A 17,745-nucleotide genomic window follows, 5' to 3' on the forward strand; every position below is an offset into this window, starting at 1 on the left:
GGGTGATGCATGGAAGTGGCTAAGATTCAGTTAGAAATGGAAAAACTTAGGCTTCAACAGGAGAAAGAAATAGCAATAAGAAAACTTGAATTGAAAAACGAGGAAAGGGAGGAAGAGAGAACATTTCAGACAGAAAATGAAATAGAAGTGAGGGATTTTAGGTTAAAAGAGATGGAACTAAGACAAAGGAGTATTCTTGAATCCAGGGAAAGTTCTGGTCAGGAATAATCTGAATTCAGCCCAGGACCCAGTGAAAAGCTGTTTAAATTAATACAAACTCTCCTTAAGTTTGAAGAAAGGGACACAGAGGCATTTTTCATATCTTTTGAAAAAATAGCCAAACAATTGAAGTGGGCAAAGGAAAGCTCGGCACTGCTTACGCAAAGCAGGTTGATGGGCAGAGCTCATGAAGTTTAACCCATGCTTCCTGAAGAGGCTTCTGCAGATTATGAGATGGCAAAAAAGGTTATTCTCGCTGCATATGAGTTAGTCCCTAAAGCTTACCATCAGAAGTTTTGGAACTTACGGAGATTGGCTAGGCAGGCGTATGTAGAACTTGAGAGGGTGAAGCAAATTAATTTTGACCGTTGGATACGGGTATTAAAGATGGAAACCACATATGAGAACCTTAGAGAATTGATTCTCTTGGAAGAGTTTAAAAGTTCACTTCCTTCAGTAGTGAGAACTCATATAGATAACCTGAAAGGTTTAAAAGTATGGCATGCAGCGGAAATTGCTAATGATTTTGAGCTTGTGAGTAAGCCAAACCCTTTTGTCCGTCACTCCCGTAAACCTGAGCACGATAGAAAGTGGGGAGTGAAAGGAAGGCAAGTAGCTGGGGACAAGAAGGAACAGCTGGGAATGCCCTATGATCACCTCCTCAGGCCAAAAAGGAAGGTACTGAGGGTAGAAGTGAGGTCCGCAAGCCAAAGTGATCATTGCCACATAATGGGTCATCTTCATTCAGAATGCTGGGAATTGCGAGATAAACCCATGGGACTTGTTGGGGTACGCAAAGCTAATGCAGAGAAAGGAGCTCTGACTGAGCTGAAAGGAGTACAGCAGACCAGGCTATAGCTTTAACAGCAGCTGTAAAACCAGATACAAAAAATAAAGTGAGTGTAGAGGTTAAGAATAAGATACCCAAAAGTTATAATGAATTCTTGTCAAAGGGAAAAGTAACTCCATATCCTTTAAGTGAGGCAGGAAAACCTATTATCCTCAGGGATACAGGAGCAACCCAAATATTTATGCTGGGGAAAGGTATAACGTTTCCACCAGAGAGCACCCTGAACACTAAAGTTTTAGTTAATGGAACTGTCGGGGCGTATATACCCGTACCTTTATATAAAGTGTGCCTAGAGAGTTCCCTAATATCTGGGATGGTAACTGTAAGAGTTGTCCATAGTTTGTCAGTGGAGAGAATTGATTTACTCTTAGGAAATGATTTGGCCCGATCTAAAGTATCAGTTTCTCCTATAATTACAGAGAAACCAAGTGAAGTTAAAGAAGCAGAACAATTACAGGAACAAGTTCCGGGAATATTTCCCGAGCAATGGCTAAACGGGATCCATTGTCGATGGCAAAATTGGCACCACAAACAGATAGCCGAGTATCTGAAACTTTACTTGGGGATTTAGATAATCCAAATGAGATGTTTAACAGATCTTCTATAATTGCAGCACAGCAAGCTGATCCAGAGCTATACAGAATAGCACAGTCGGCTCTGACAGAAGCTGAGGTGAAAGGAGTTCCAGAAGGCTATTATATTGAAGACAGAGTTTTGAGGAGGAAATAGAGACCGCCTCATAGACCTGCGGACGAAGACTGGACAGTTGTTGAACAGATAGTGGTATCACCTAAAAATCGCCAGGAATTATTAAGGTTAGCACATGATATTCCTTTTGCAGGATATATGGGATATTGGGAAGACTTATAAATCAACATTACTGGCCAGGCCTTACAAAGGACATGAGGCAATTTTGTTGGACGTGCCATATATGCCAAATGGTGGGAAAACCACAAACTACCATAAAACCGGCACCACTAATTCCCATACCAGTGATTGAGGAACCATTTAGCAGGGTATTGGTAGACTGTGTAGGACCCTTGCCAAAAACAAAAACGGAACATCAATACATATCATGGATATGGCTACTTGATTTCCAGAGGTTATTCCTTTGAGGACAATTACTGCTAAAATAGTAGCAAAAAAGTTCACCCAATTCTTAATGGATATGGATTACCACTTGAAGTTCAATCGGATCAAGGTTTTAATTTCATGTCTAAGATATTTCAAGAAGTCGTGGGCAATTCAGACAGTTGAAATCTTCAGCATATCACCCACAGACACAGGGAGCTTTAGAGAGGTACCATCAAACTTTCAAAACAATGATTGGAGCATATTGTCACGAATATCTACATGACTGGGATAAAGGACTAGACTTTCTTTTAGTTGCCACCAGAGAGTCACCGAATGAGTCTACAGGTTTCAGTCCCTTCAAATTGGTTTACAGGCATGAAGTAAGAGATCCTCTAAAACTCATCAAAGACAGATTCTTAGAACAAAGGAATGAATCTTTGCTCCTCGACTATGTATCTGTGTTCTGGGAAAGGCTCACGAAAGCTTGCAATGTGGCTCAGGAACACCTTAAAGCGTCCCAAGCCAATATGAAAAAATGCAAAGATAAGAATGCAAAGATCCACAATTTTCAACCAGGGGATGAAGTATTAGAATTATTACCGTTACAGGGTGAACCATTAAAAGCATGGTTCAGTGGCCTATATAAAGTGATCAAAAGAGTGGGTAAGGTAGATTACTTGATTGACACCCCTGATCGCCAGAAGATTAATCGGTTCTGATATGTCAATAAGTTAAAGCAATATTATCTCAGGGAAGAGGATAAGCTGGTACAGGTATGTCAGGAAATGCGGACTGTTGAGAAGGAAAAGGATAGTGAGGCAGAAGGAGGCCTAGACAATTCTCAGATTGAACCTCCAACTATCTGGTTAGCGAGTACAGAATGGCTAGGAAAATTAGACAACATGCTTCTGTATTTGGATGCAAAACAACGTGAAGACCTAAACATGCATTTCACAACATTTAAAAGAGTCTGTAGGGATAAGCCAGGATGTACAACCTTAGCCACACGTGATGTGGATATATGAGAATCCATTCCTTTAAAACAACATTCCTACCACTTAAGTCCAGATAGACAGGCCCAAGTAAAAGCAGAAATCTAATACATGCTGAAAAACAACTTAATTGAACCTAGTCAAAGCAGCTCGAGTTCACCCATAGTCTTAGTGCCTAAACCTGACAGGTCAACCCGACTGCATAGACTACAGATAAGTCAATGCAGTAACGGAGGCAGACTCCTACCCAATCCCTCGCTTTGAAGACTGTATTGACAGAGTGGGCAGTGCTAGGTTTTTTAAGAGAGGTCAATTTGTTAAAGTGATACTGGCAATTTCCTTTGACTTCTCGAGCTAAAGAAATATCAGCTTTTGTTACACCAGACAGTCTTTATCAGTGCCGGGATAAATAATGCCTCAGCCACTTTTCACAGATTCAGGAATCAGGTGGTAGCCAGTGTTCTCAACTGTGTAGTGTAACTCGATGATGTACTAATATACAGTAACACCTGGAAAGAACAATTAAACCAGCTAAAAACTCTGTTTAAAAAACTGCAAGCAGTGGACATAGTGGTAAATCTGGCAAAAACGAATTCGAAAAAATAATGTTATCGCTGATGCTTTGTCACAAATTTGACCCGGTTAAGTTACATAAATAACGATGGTACAAAGAAAAATTCTGTTGATTTCTAGTAGAGTGAATGGGGGCATGAATGTGAAAATATGCTTAGAGTGTTTTATTTCAGTTTCTGTTTTGCATTGTAATGAAACGCATTTTAAGAATGGCGTTTCATTTCACTAAGGGCAGAGGTGTCATGGAAGTGTTTTCTTTCCTCTGTTTAGAAACTAAAGGGGGTTTGTGTACCTTTAAGACTGAGAGCAGTTTTTTATATTCTCTTGGAACAGTGTGTGAACTGCAAGCCTGCTTCCTAAGCAACATTATTAGAGGTAGCAAATTCCTTTTACCTCCCGTCTCTAAGAAATCTCTTCCTCAGGAGTGACTTTCTGCTGTCTTTTGCGTTTCTGGGAGTTCTGGAAACTTGGTGAAGTTTCTACTGATAGACTGCTAATTCAAAAAACTAAACAGACCTGTTGTTATACTCCTTGTTGAAAGATTTGCCGAAGTGCCGGAATGCCTATCCAATACAGACTGTTCATCAAACTCGCCTGGAGACTTCGACTGACATCTGACTTTTTGATTCTGGGACACCTCACCGAACCAGAAACATAACTCACCAGGACTTAGAACCCACCTATTTATCTACTCCTGAGAAACAGCTCTAATTTAAAACATTTTTTTTAAAACAGTTTTTAAAACAGTTAACTGTTGGTTTTTGAATGTATGTGTGTGTGCATGAAGGTTAGGAGGAATAAGAAGTTAGAAACTCTTTTCAGACATAGATTTATCTCAGTATTAAGATTTAGTTTATTAATTAATAGTTAATTTGTTGTTGTTTAAAGATACCTGGTTTGGTGTGCTTTATTCTAGGGGTAAATAAAGTGTTTAATTTGGCTAATTTGCGGCAGGTGGGAAACTTCAATAATTTGCTGTGACCTGTGGAGTAATGGGACTGAATTGACAGTGCATTACTCCCCCCTCTTAACATTATGTCAAGAAATAATCCTTTCACCTCTGAAATCTCAACCCCAAAATCAGCCCAGAACACTTTTTTTAAATATTCAATCATGGGACATGAGTGTTGCTGGCAAGGCCAGCATTTGTTGATATAATAAAAGCAAAAAGTGCTGGAAATACTCAGCAGGGCGGACAGCATCTGTGGAGAGGTTACAGACCTGAAACGTTATCTGTTTCTCTCTCCACAGATGCTGCCAGACCTGCTGGGTATTTCCAACACTTACTGTTAATTATTTCAGATTTCCAGCAGCTGCAGTATTTTGCTTTTATTTCAGCATTCGTTATTCATCCCCAATTGCCCTTGACAATTGAGTTGGCATCATTACAGACAATAACTCTCACTTCCAAATTTTTAAAAATTAATTAATAGAATTTTAATTCCACCAGCTGTGATGGTAGTATTTGAACCCATGCACCCCCACCCCCCCAACCCAGTGCATTAGTCTGGGTCTCTAGACTACTAGCCCAGTGACATTACCACTGCACCACCACCTCCCCAATGGAGGAAAGGTCTGCCTCTGACAGAAGATTGAAAGGTGAAGGGTACCCTTTCATGATGGGCAATAGGTTCCAAATTTGACATACAGTTGTCAAAATTTCTCCAAGAGAGGATCCGACAGTAGAATGTAGAAACACACCTTCTTTTCACCTACAGATCAAAGTTTTAAGTAGCCCAAACACAGAGGGAAGGTGAATGAGTGTGTGTGCATCAAGTGCGTTGTCACAACGCAGTGGAAAATGAAGATCTCCTCTCTTTCATACTGGATAATTTGCTTGCTTGTGCCTAGGTTGAGAAATTTCAGCAATACTTTTTTGACAACAGGCATAATTGGTCTAATGATATTTTTTGCATCAAGATAAACAAACTGCTAAACCAATTCCCAAAATAAGAAATAAGTATGTTATTAACAGAATCCCATAAAAATGCTTATTTGTTCTCCATCCCAATATTTTGATTCGACTTTTTCCCCCAATTAAAAAAGCTTCAAACACTCACATCGATAGTTTGTAACCCGTTGCATCCAATTAAACTTCCCTTTCATCTCCCCCATCAAGATGAGGACCCAGCCATTACATCACACTGTCTGGGATTTTAATTTTAATTCCGAAAAAAAAAACCCCACAACAGTTCCTTTTCAAAGCCAAGCATCTAATGATGAAAACGTAGTATGTGGTGTTGACATCACGTTTTCTTTCCAACATCTCTGCAGTGATTAAGGCCTTACCATTTGGAAAATTCTATAGTCGAGGAATCTTTCTCAGTGTTCAGAGCTGGACTGTAATTAAATGCGACTACACGGGTAGGAGGCCATGATGTCACCAGTACAACGGAACCCTCCAGCACACTGCCAACCTGTCAGGGCTAATTTTGCAGCAGACACAAGTGATGGGAGTGAACAAGGAGAGAGAAGAAAAGAAGCTTACTTCAAAGGCGAGTGTCTCATTAGTCGGTCCTGCCGAGTACAGGCTCTCTGGTGTGTTAAACGAGCGACGGTAGTCGAACACAGCTCCTCCAAAGTTGAACTGCCCTGGCCAGTCCACTGTCCAGTCCCCCGTCAGGTGGTATTTGCCCTTTGGATTGCGCACTGCCAAGTAACTCGTTGAGATCTCCAGTTCATGCACTGAAATGCTACGAGCCCCAGCTGGTACTGTGACAACAAGGTAGTACTCTATGAAACCAAATCAGAAAAAATGTAATTAGGATAAAACAAAAAGCATTTGTCACACGGAATACAAAAGGGTGGAAGTTATCTTACAAAGCTCTGGTCAGACCCCATTTGGAATACCACATTCAGTTCTGGGCCTCATAGCTCAGCAAAGATTTTTTTTTTTAAATTCATTCTCAGGGTGTCTGTATCACTGGCAAGGTTAATGCCTATCACTAATTTCCCTTCAGAAGGTGATGGCGTGCTGATTTCTTGAACAACTGCAGTCTATGTGGTGTAGGTGCACACACAGTGCTGTTAGGGACAGAGATCCAGGATTTTGACCCTGTGACAGTGAAGGAAGTCAGAATGGTGTGTGACTTGGAGGGGAATTTGCAGGTGGTGGTGTCCCCATGTGTTTGCTGCCTTGTTCTTCTAGGTGGTAAATGCCAGGGGTTTGGAAGGTGCTGTGGAAGGAGCCTTGGTGGAGTGCAACTTGCTCTTGGAGGGCACAGATTCAGCAGATAGATACCTGGGCTAAAGGATTTAAATTATGAGGACAGATTGGATAGAGTAGTCTCGTATTTCCTTGAGTATAGGAGTGATCTAATTGAGGCATTTAAGATGATTAAAGGAGTAGACAGGATAGATAGAACTATTTCGTCTGGTGGAGGAGTCTAAAAAAATGGAGCATAACCTTAAAATTAGATCTCAGCCAGGAGTGATGTCAGGAGGCACTTCTTCACACAAGGGTGGTGGAAATCTGGGATTATCTCCCTGCAAAGAGCTGAATGGCCTAGTCTTGTTCCTTTGCTCATTGTGGTGAGCTGTATCCAGATTCATGTCAATCAGGCTAGTTAAATGCTGGAAACAAACAGCAACTTTGAGAAAGAACCAAGTGTTACCAATTCAGCTAGGACTGTTGATTCTGTTTAGTGGCTTTGCTCTTTTGATTTTTTAAATCATTATTTTAGATTTTCACCTTTCCTCACAGTTTTACTTTTTATCTCTAGCACGGGTATTGTAATTCAGAGACAAGGAATAATACTGTCCAACATGCCAACAGCACAGGTCAAACCCATTCACAGAAGTGTGCTTTGTATTGTAGTTTATGACTTTATTTTTGATGCTGCTCACCTATCAAAGTCAGGGTTGATAGATCTGAGTTGCAGGCAACACTGGGAATTTGTATGTAAAACCGTTGCCCAATCCGGATCTTTTGATTGATACCAGAATGATCCCGGGGGTTAAATTATGAGGACATATTGCATAGACCTGACTTATATTCCCTTGATAATAAAAGATTAAGAGGTGATCTAATTGAGGTGAATAAGATGATTAAAGAGGCTAGATAGAGAGAAACTATTTCCTCTACTGAGGGAATCAAGAATTAGGGGATATAATCTTAAAATTAGAGCTCGGCCATTTAGGAGGGAAATAAGGAAGCACTTTTTTTTTTACACAAAGGGTACTGGAAATCAGGAATACTCTTGGTTTCAAACAGTTGTGGAAGCTAGGGGATAACTGGACCAAGATCAATAGACTCTATCAGGTCCAAGGATATCAAGGGATATGGAGCTAAGGCAAGTAAATGGAGTTGTGATACAGTTAATTGATGATGTAATTGAATAGTTAAGCATGGTTGAGGGGCAGAATGGCCTCCTTCTCTTCCTATGAAACCTGCTGTGGTTCCAGCCTAGTGATTTACCAAAATATTTCCTGTATTTATTGTTTGAAAAACAAAATACTGGAAAGAACAAATATTTGTTTAAAAGTAGCTAGCTAAAAGTATTTAGCAACTAAGTTTCTGTTCGTGATACATGCTCAACATGACTACAGTCCCATCAAAAAGTTTCAACGGTTTAGGTCTGTGCTCCAAACAGATTAACTTGATTTCAATTCCTCTTTTACAAACGTATGAGAAAGGACAGGAAAAGATTGGCTCATCTGTCAAGCCCGTCTCACAGTGCAGCTGACATGCACCAACTTACTCACCCCTCCGGTCATGCACTCTCATAGAAACAACAACCCTATTTACCCAAACCTGCTCCATACCCCTTTATACCCATACCTAGCAAAATTCGATCAATCTCCGTCTTGAAAGCATCAACTGACACCCATTTTTTTTTTGAGGGGGGGGGGGGAGGGTAAGAGTTCCAAATTTTACCCTTGGTGTGAAGAACTGCTTCCTGAGTTTACCGCTGAATGGCCTAGCTCCGAGTATCAGATTATGCCCTCTTGATCTGGATTCCCCCACCAGCGGAAATAAATTCTCTCTATCTACCCAATCTCGAGGAAGGCAAAAAAGAGTTTTCTGAGCTTGACTAAGGAGAAATTGCAATGCATCTTTGAAACTGTTAGTACAGATTTCTGGTTGTATTCAGCAGAATTTGGCCCAAGCAGTTGGTGTCTTCAGATTCCCATTCAAAGGGATACTGTTCCTTAAAGTCCTCTCAGAATCTTTGTTCAAACCCATGGCATTCCGCAAGACAGAAGAGGGCTTCTGAATTCAGCTACCAAGTCAAATTTGCCAGGAGAATTTAAACTATGCTTCACAACAGACATCATTAACTGAAAACTCCTTGAATGCTGTTTGTTTCTGATATACTTGCCATTTGCCCGGTGCTGCTGATGATACTGTCCTCTGAAGAACTTGCAAGTTGAATTGTCTCCATTGCATACTCCGCAAGCATCCACGACAGCCTTTGACCCCAGAACACGGTCACATCCCACTGCCTGAAGGAACATTTCATCAATTAAGCTTCAATCAGCTACCTTAGCACACATTGAGAATCATACCCAAGGCGTATGGCTCAGCTAATCATTGCCTTAACAAGCAATCAAGTGAGCCCTGCCCACATAACTTTCAACACCCACGCTGTATGACAATGCTTTTTTTTATTCATTCATGGGATGTAAGCATCGCTGGCCAGGCCAGCATTTATTGCCCATCCCTAATGGCCCTTGAGAAGGTGGTGGTGAGCTCCCTTCTTGAACCACTGCAGTCCATATGAAGTAGGTACACCCACAGTGCTGTTAGGAAGGGAGTTCCAGGATTTTGACCCAGTGACAGTGAAGGAACAGCGATAGAGTTCCACGTCAGGATGGCGTGTTACTTGGAGGGGAACTTGCAGGTGGTGATGTTTCCATGCACCTGCTGCTCTTGTCCTTCGAGGTGGTAGAGGTCGCGGGTTTGGAAGGTGCTGTCTAAGGAGCCTTGGTGCGTTGCTGCAGTGCATCTTGTAGATGGTACACACTGCTGCCACTGTGCGTCGGAGGTGGGGGGAGTGAATGTTTGTAGATGGTGTGCCAATCAAGCGGGCTGATTTGTCCTGGATGATGTTGAGCTTCTTGAGTTTTGTTGGAGCTGGACCCATCCAGGCAAGTGGAGAGTATTCCATCATTCTGCGCTGTAATGTTCTAATTCTAATTCTAATCATACTCCTGACCTGTGCCTTGTCGATGGTGGACAGGCTTTGGGGAGTCAGGTGGTGAGTTACTCGCCGCAGGATTCCCAACCTCTGACCTGCTCTTGTAGCCACGGTATTTATACGGCTACTCCAGTTCAGTTTCTGGTCAATGGTAGCTCCTAGGATGTTGATAGTGGAGGATTCAGCAATGGTAATGCCATTGAATGTCAAGGGGAGATGGTTAGATTCTCTCTTGTGTGTGTTAGGTGGTGTGTATGGGCAGCCAAATGATTTCTTGACTCCTGGCAATGATTCTCAAGAAGAGAAAGGCACGATACCAGTTGAGAAAGACCATTTGGCTGATCTGCTCTCCCTGTGTGCAAGTATGTAGCTCCCAGTCTGCTCATCCTCTCAATAATGAGACCAGATGAGGACCATTTGTGTAGTGAAGATCAGCTGCATCTCACGTTCCACAAGAGCATAGCAGAGTTCACTGAAGCAGCAATGCTTCATTTCATGTCTTACTTGTGTTTTTTCCTAATATATTGTGTGTGACAGTTGATAGTTCCAATCCAGGGAGTTGAACTCTTAAATTTGAAGATCCTAAATTTAAATCCCCCAACTTGACTGGAATTTACAGTCAGGATATCCTGAGGGGGTGAACTTGTTGATCTTGAACAGGGTCACTTGTAGGGGGAAAGATAAAAAATAAGCTGGGACGAATCTATCTACATTCCGTTCTGTGTCTCACAACTCAAATGACGTAATCATGAGGAGTTAACTTACAGAAAAAGAGAAAATAAAAGACGTCACACTACATAGGAAGGGAAGAGCAATGTCCTTTACCTCACAAATGCCATCAATGCAGACATCAAATTTATTTTCCACACAGCGAGTTCCATCTTTCACTTTGTTGGACATTGCAAAGAAGAAGTCAAAATCTTCAGCTATGCAGTACAACTTGCAAACATCTTCATCTGAAAACACAAAATACAGGATCATGTCACTTGAAGACATGCCACAGGGTGGTCTGCAGAGACTGTATTTATATAATCATCAACTATTAAAGCTAGGTCAATTTGTACCAGCTTTTATGCGTTGCAGATTATATCTCATCAGGCAGTGACAGGAAGAGACACAAAACAGATACATTAGTCTCTGGACTCCATGTCAGCTTGATCCACAGGCTTATCCTGCAGGCACTTCTGATAAGATATTTTTAAACAGTAGTAAACAATGGGTAGAACCCGTCAGTGCAAGCACTCTAGCAATGGAATCCAAAGCACCAGGACTGACTAAGACCAGATGCTTTATAGGCATGAAGACACTACTTCAGAAAACTCCTCTTCTGGGACTTGCACTGTTCCATTCCCTGAAATTTCCATAGTATTACATAGTATTTACAACACAGAAACAGGCCATTTTTCCCAGCAGACCAGACAATCCTCCACCCACCCTTCTTTATCTAATCCAGGTTGTCTAACGTATGGCCCGCGGGCCAGCAACTGGCCCGTCAAAAGTTTCCATCTGGCCTATGGGTGTAAACTGTACCCGGGGATGTTCATCATCTTCGCCAGGGCTCCGTGACTGGAGATGGGAAATTTCCCTTTGTCTTCTTCTTCCAGAGCGGCCTCTATAAAACCATCGCACTGAGTTTCACAGCTGATAGCTGCTGATGCAGGAATGCGCTTCCCAACTTTGACAGATTTGGGATTTTCCAACTATTTGGAAAAGTCTGTCGGAAAACCTGAATTTGTCCGATGTTGGGAAGCACGTTCCTGCTTCAGCAGCTGTCAACTGTGAAACTCAGTGCAATGTTATTAAACAAACAAACCAACCACAAAACTGCTGTGTTTCCGCTTCCTACAACTGTCAGACAGTGGGGGGTGGACAGAGAGGGAGAAAGAGAGAGAGTAACACAGAGAGAGGGGGAAACAAAAAGTGATGGGGGAACAGAGCGAGAGAGGGAAGGGGGGGAACAGATGGAGAGAGGGAGATAGAGAAACAGAGGGGGAAACACAGAAACATAGAAAATCGGAGCAGGTGTAAGTCATTCGGCCCTTCGATCCTGCTCCGCCATTCATTATGATCATGGCTAATCATCCAACTCAGTAGACTGTTCCTGCATTCGCCCCATACCCTTTGATCCCTTTAGACCCAAAAGCTATATCTAACTCCTTCTTGAAAACATACAATGTTTTGGCCTCAACTGCTTTCTGTGGTAGCGAATTCCAGAGGTTCACCACTCTCTGAGTGAAGAAATTTCTCCTCATCTCAGTCCTGAAAGGTTTACACCTTATCCTTAGACTATGACCCCTGATTCTGGACTCCCCCACCATCGGGAACATCCTTCCTGCATCTACCTTGTCAAGTCCTGTTAGAATTTTATAGGTTTCTATGAGATCCCCCCTCACTCTTCTGAACTCCAGCGAATATAATCCTAACCGACTCAATCTCTCCTCATACGTCAGTCCCACCATCCCAGAAATCAGTCTGGTAAACCTTCGCTGCACTCCCTCTATAGCAAGAACATCCTTCCTCAGATAAGGAGACCAAAACTGCACACAATATTCCAGGTGCAGCCTCACCAAGGCCCTGTATAATTGCAGCAAGACATCCCTGCTCCTGTACTCGAATCCTCTCGCTATGAAGGCCAACATATCATTTGCCTTTTTTACCGCCTGTTGCACCTGCATGCTTACCTTCAGCGACTGGTGTACGAGAACACCTAGGTCTCGCTGCTTATTCCCCTCTCTCAGTTTATAGCCGTTCAGATAATAATCTGCCATACTGTTTTTGCTCCCAAAGTGGATAACCTCACATTTATCCACATTATACCGCATCTGCCATGCATTAGCCCATTTACTCAACTTGTCCAAATCACCCTGAAGCCTCTCTGCATCCTCCTCACAACTCACCCTCCCACCCAGTTTTGTGTCCTCTGCAAATTTGGAGATATTACATTTAGTTCCCTCATCTAAATCTTTAATATATATTGTGAATAGCTGGGGTCCTAGTACCGATCCCTGCGGTATCCCACTAGTCACTGCCTGCCATTCGGAAAAAGACTCATTTATCTCTACTCTTTGTTTCCTGTCCGCCAACCAATTTTCTATCCATTGCAATACATTACCCCCAATCCCATGCGCTTTAATTTTACATGCTAATCTCTTATGTGGGACTTTGTCGAAAGCCTTCTGAAAGACCAAATAAACCAGATCTACTGGCTCCGCCTCATCAACCCTACGAGTTACATCCTCGAAGAATTCTAGTAGATTTGTCAAGCACGATTTCCCTTTCGTAAATCCATGCTGACTCTGCCCGATTACATTAGCTACCCTCCAAACTGTAGGAACTGTTCCAGAGTCCATAGAATCTTGGAAGATGACCACCAATGCATCCACTATCTCTGGGGCCACTTCCTTAAGTACTCTGGGATGCATACCATCAGGCCCTGGGGATTTATTGGCCTTTAATCCCATCAATTTCCCCAACACCATTTCTCTACTAATACAGATCTCTTTCAGTTCATCTCTCTCACTAAGCTCTGTGTTCCACAACATGTCTGGTATGATATTTGTGTCGATTAGATTATTAGATTAGAGATACAGCACTGAAACAGGCCCTTCGGCCCACCGAGTCTGTGCCGAACATCAACCACCCATTTTATACTAATCCTACACTAATCCCATATTCCCAACAAACATCCCCACCTGTCCCTATATTTCCCTACCACCTACCTATACTAGTGACAATTTATAATGGCCAATTTACCTATCAACCTGCAAGTCTTTTGCCTTGTGGGAGGAAACCGGAGCACCCAGAGAAAACCCACGCAGACACAGGGAGAACTTGCAAACTCCACACAGGCAGTACCCGGAATCGAACCCGGGTCCCTGGAGCTGTGAGGCTGCGGTGCTAACCACTGCGCCACTGTGCCGCCCTTGTGTCCTCCTTTGTGAAGACAGAACCAAAGTATGCATTTAGTTGGTCAGCCACTTCTTTGTTGCCCATAATAAATTCCCCTGTTTCTGACTGTAAGGGACCTATATTTGTCTTCACCAATCTTTTTCTCTTCACATATCTGTAGAATCTTTTACAGTCAGTTATTATGTTCCCCGCAAGCTTGCTCTCATACTCGATTTTCCTCTTCTTAATCAATCCTTTCACATTATTCATTAACAACTTGGATGATGGCATAGTAAGTCATATATCCAAATTTGCTGATGATACAAAGTTAGGCGGCATTGTAGACAGTCCAGATGATAGCATAAAATTGCAAAGAGATATTGACAGACAAGGTGAGTGGGCAAAACTGTGGCAGATGGATTTCAATGTGGGCAAGTGTAAGCTTATCCATTTTGGACCAAAAAAGGATAGAGCAGGGTACTTTCTAAATGGGAAGAGGTTAAGTACAGTGGATGTCCAAAGAGACTTGGGGGTTCAGGTGCATAGATCTTTAAAATGCCACGAGCAAGTGCAGAAAATAATCAAAAAAGGCGAATGGAATGTTAGCCTTTATATCCAGAGGATTGGAGTATAAAGACACAGAGATTATGCTGTAGCTGTACAAAACCCTGGTTAGACCCCACTTGGAGTACTGTGAGCAGTTCTGGGCACCACACCTTAGGAAGGATGTATTGGCCTTGGAGGGAGTGCAACGTAGGTTTACAAGAATGATACCTGCACTACAGGGTTTAAGTTACGAGTAGAGATTACACAAATTAGGCGTGCTTTCGCTAGAATTTAGAAGGTTAAGGTTCCCATCCTCCTGCCATTTTAGTTTAAACCCTCCCCAACCACTCTAGCAAATACTCCTCCTAGGACATCAGTTCCGGTCCTGCCCAGGTGTAACCCGTCCAGTTTGTATTGGTCCCACCTCCCCCAGAACCAGTCCCAATGCCCCAGGAATCTAAAACCCTCCCCCTCACACCATCTCTTCAGCCACGTAATCATCCAATATATCAAAGGGAAACAAAGAGAGAGAGGGGAAACAGAGAGAAGGGGGAACAGAGAGAGAGGGGGAAACAAAGACAGGGGAACACGGAGAGAGGGGCAACAAATAGAGTGAGAGGGGACAGAGAGAGGGGAAAAAGAGAGTGAGAGAGAGGGGAACCACAGAGAGAGGAGGAAACAGAGAGAGCAGGGAAAACAGAGCGTGAGGAAAGCAGAGCGCCTGGGGAAAACAGAGGGGGGACAGAGAGAGAGGGGGAACAGAGAGAGAGGGGGAACTGAGAGAGAGGGGGAACAGAGAGAGAGGGGGAACAGAGAGAGAGGGAGAACAGAGAGGGGGAAACAAAGAGAGAGCGAACAGAGAGAGTAAGAGGGGGGAACAGAGAGCGCGGGGAAAACTGAGAGAGGGAGGAACAGAGAGAGAGGAGCATGGGGAGGGAGGTGAGGAACACAGAGAGCGAGAACGATACAGAGAGTGGGGGAACAACACAGAGAGGGGTGAACACTGGGAGACAGAGAGAGACAGAGAGCGAGATCAAGATCACTCCTGACAGATGGATATCTATCCAGAATACTCTGCATTGCAAAATCCAGTGCGCGGGCAGAGATTGACTACTTATGCAAGCAAAAATAATGTCACTGAACCAGTTTTCAATATAGTGATGAGAAAGTAAGTCAATAAATTAGTTTTCTCATTTAAAGCTTCTTCATAAAAATGCACATTTGTTGTTCTTTTTCTTGGTAAGATAAATTTTTAATGCCTTTATCTTTCAAAATTTGCTCACCTGCCCCCCGGGATGAGCAAAACGCGTAATGCAGCCCTCTGCCCGAAAAGATTGGACAACCCTGATCTAATCCCATCAACATATCCTTCTATTCCATTCTCCCTCATGTGTTTATCTAGCTTCCCATTAAATGCATCTATGCTATTTGCCTCAATCACACTATGTGGTCGTGAGTACCACATTCTAACCACTTTCTGGGTCAAGAAATAAAAACAGGGAATGCTGGAAATACTCAGCAGGTTGGGCAGCATCTGTGGAGAGAGAAATAGAGTTAACTTTTCAGGTCAATAACCCAGTGTGAATGGAGTTAGGATGCAGATCAACCATGATTTCTTTGGCACAGGCTCAAGGGGCTCAATGGCCGAACTCTTCTTCTGTTCCCATGACTGAGAACCTTATTGACCATACAGGAAGGTGCATTGAGCAGGTGCTGCGGAGCATCATGAGGAGGGGTAGGAAACAGCCTCATTCAGAGGAAGAGTATTGGATATCGTTTTTAATTTGAGTGGTGGTGAAATAAGGGTGTTATCAAATTAGCCCTTCATTTATACACGCCATCCGATTTTCCTTTCCATTAAAGTCAAGGAAAATTGGGCGGAATGTTATATAATGGGCCATTAGCTGTCGCCCAAAGTTAAAATTACCCTCAGTGTATGCTACAGAACTGAGTAAACAATGGAAGTTTCTCTTGAGTGAGACAATTCGGCAGCATATAAAGGAGGTTTCTAGAGCATTTAACACACATTTGCAGGATTCATCTCTTCATGCATTAAAAAAAACGTTCAAACAAACTGCATTCTTAAGAAAGTAGTGTGAATGAAGGACAGTAGATCCATGTTTGATAATAGTCCAGGAAAAAGAAAAAAAAGAGGAAAGAATTTATATTTATATAGCGCCTTTCATGACCTCAGGATGTCCCAAAGCACTTTACAGCTAATTACGTCATTTTGAAGTGTAGTTGCTGTTGTAAACGTGGCAGGAGGGTCAGTAACCAGAGGACACAGATTTAAGATAATTGGCAAAAAAGCCAGGGGGATTTTTTTTTTTTATTAACAGGTTACTATGATCTGGAATGCACTGTCAGAAAGATTGGTGGAAGCAGATTGAATAGTAACTTTCAAAAGGTATTTGGTTCTGTACTTGAAAAGGGCTATGGGGAAAGTGCAAGGCAAGTGGGACTAATTGGGCAGCTCCTTCAGGATAACTGGCATGGAAAGGAGGGGCCAAATGGCTGTAAAATTTTAATCCTCTGGTTTTATCTAAATAGGAAAGTTAAAGGATTGCACCGCACATGTGTTCTGCATGTCTGCTGGGAACAGCTTGTGCCAATCCCTGCACGGAAGTCTTGCGTATGTGGGAGTGTGCACTAGTCAGAAAGCAATCAATAAATTCCAGAAGCAGGCATATCCCCGTTGCCACTGGTGCATTGCTAAGATGTTGAAGGTGAGGTGCCAAGTTCCCTTTGGAGAGCATTCAACTCACTTCACTGTGAAGTTGGCAGTGTAAGTACTTAAAACAACAAAAGAGAAACAGCTCTCCACTCAAAGGGACCAAACCTGAACAAGCCCTCACCAAAACATCCACCCCTCCCCGACAAGCTTGACAGTTACCCCTGCACTACACAGGCAGACGGCATCAAATTCGACAGCACAATGTCTGTTCCTGATTTCTGCTTCTCAAGCATGAGCATTCAGCCAAGTAATGGGCATTGGTGAGAGGCATCAGTCAGATCAGTCAGCAAGATCTACATCAACATTATGTGTGAACATCGCCACATTATCAAAATTCCCAGTATAAGAAAGACTTGCATTTACAAAGCGCCTTCCACAACCTCAGGTTGTCCCAAAAGCAAAGTATTTTTGAAGTGTAATCATTGTTGTAATGTAGGAAATGTATTAGACAAGTTGTGCACAGCAAGCTCCCACAAACAGCAATGAGTTTGATGGTCATATAATCTGTTTTTGAGATGTTGGTTGAGCGATAAGCATTGGGTAGGACACCAAGCAGAACTCTAGAAATAGTGCCATGGAAAGAAGGGGCTTCAGTTTAATGTCTCATCTGAAAGACAGCACCTCTGACAGTGCAGCACTCCCTCACGGAAGCATTAGCGTCGATTTCATGCTCCAGTCTGTAGATTGGGTCTTGTACCCATGAGCTTCTGAGGCAGAGGCGAGAGTGTT

The 17,745-nt window shown here is 42.7% G+C and overlaps 1 protein-coding gene across 1 annotated transcript in view; it reads right to left on the minus strand.

The window, feature by feature from the left end:
* Positions 1–17,745, minus strand: part of adamts18 (ADAM metallopeptidase with thrombospondin type 1 motif, 18) — a 283,431-nt gene that overhangs the window by 105,432 nt on the left and 160,254 nt on the right. Inside the window, exons 12-14 of the mRNA XM_068049080.1 lie at positions 10,674–10,804; positions 9,030–9,153; positions 6,197–6,441 (exon numbers count right to left, since the gene is read on the minus strand). Coding sequence (XP_067905181.1) covers positions 6,197–6,441; positions 9,030–9,153; positions 10,674–10,804 — 500 coding nt within the window. The remainder of the gene's footprint in view (positions 1–6,196; positions 6,442–9,029; positions 9,154–10,673; positions 10,805–17,745) is intronic.

Source organism: Heterodontus francisci, chromosome 17, assembly GCF_036365525.1.
Source record: "Heterodontus francisci isolate sHetFra1 chromosome 17, sHetFra1.hap1, whole genome shotgun sequence".
Taxonomy (NCBI): domain Eukaryota; kingdom Metazoa; phylum Chordata; class Chondrichthyes; order Heterodontiformes; family Heterodontidae; genus Heterodontus; species Heterodontus francisci.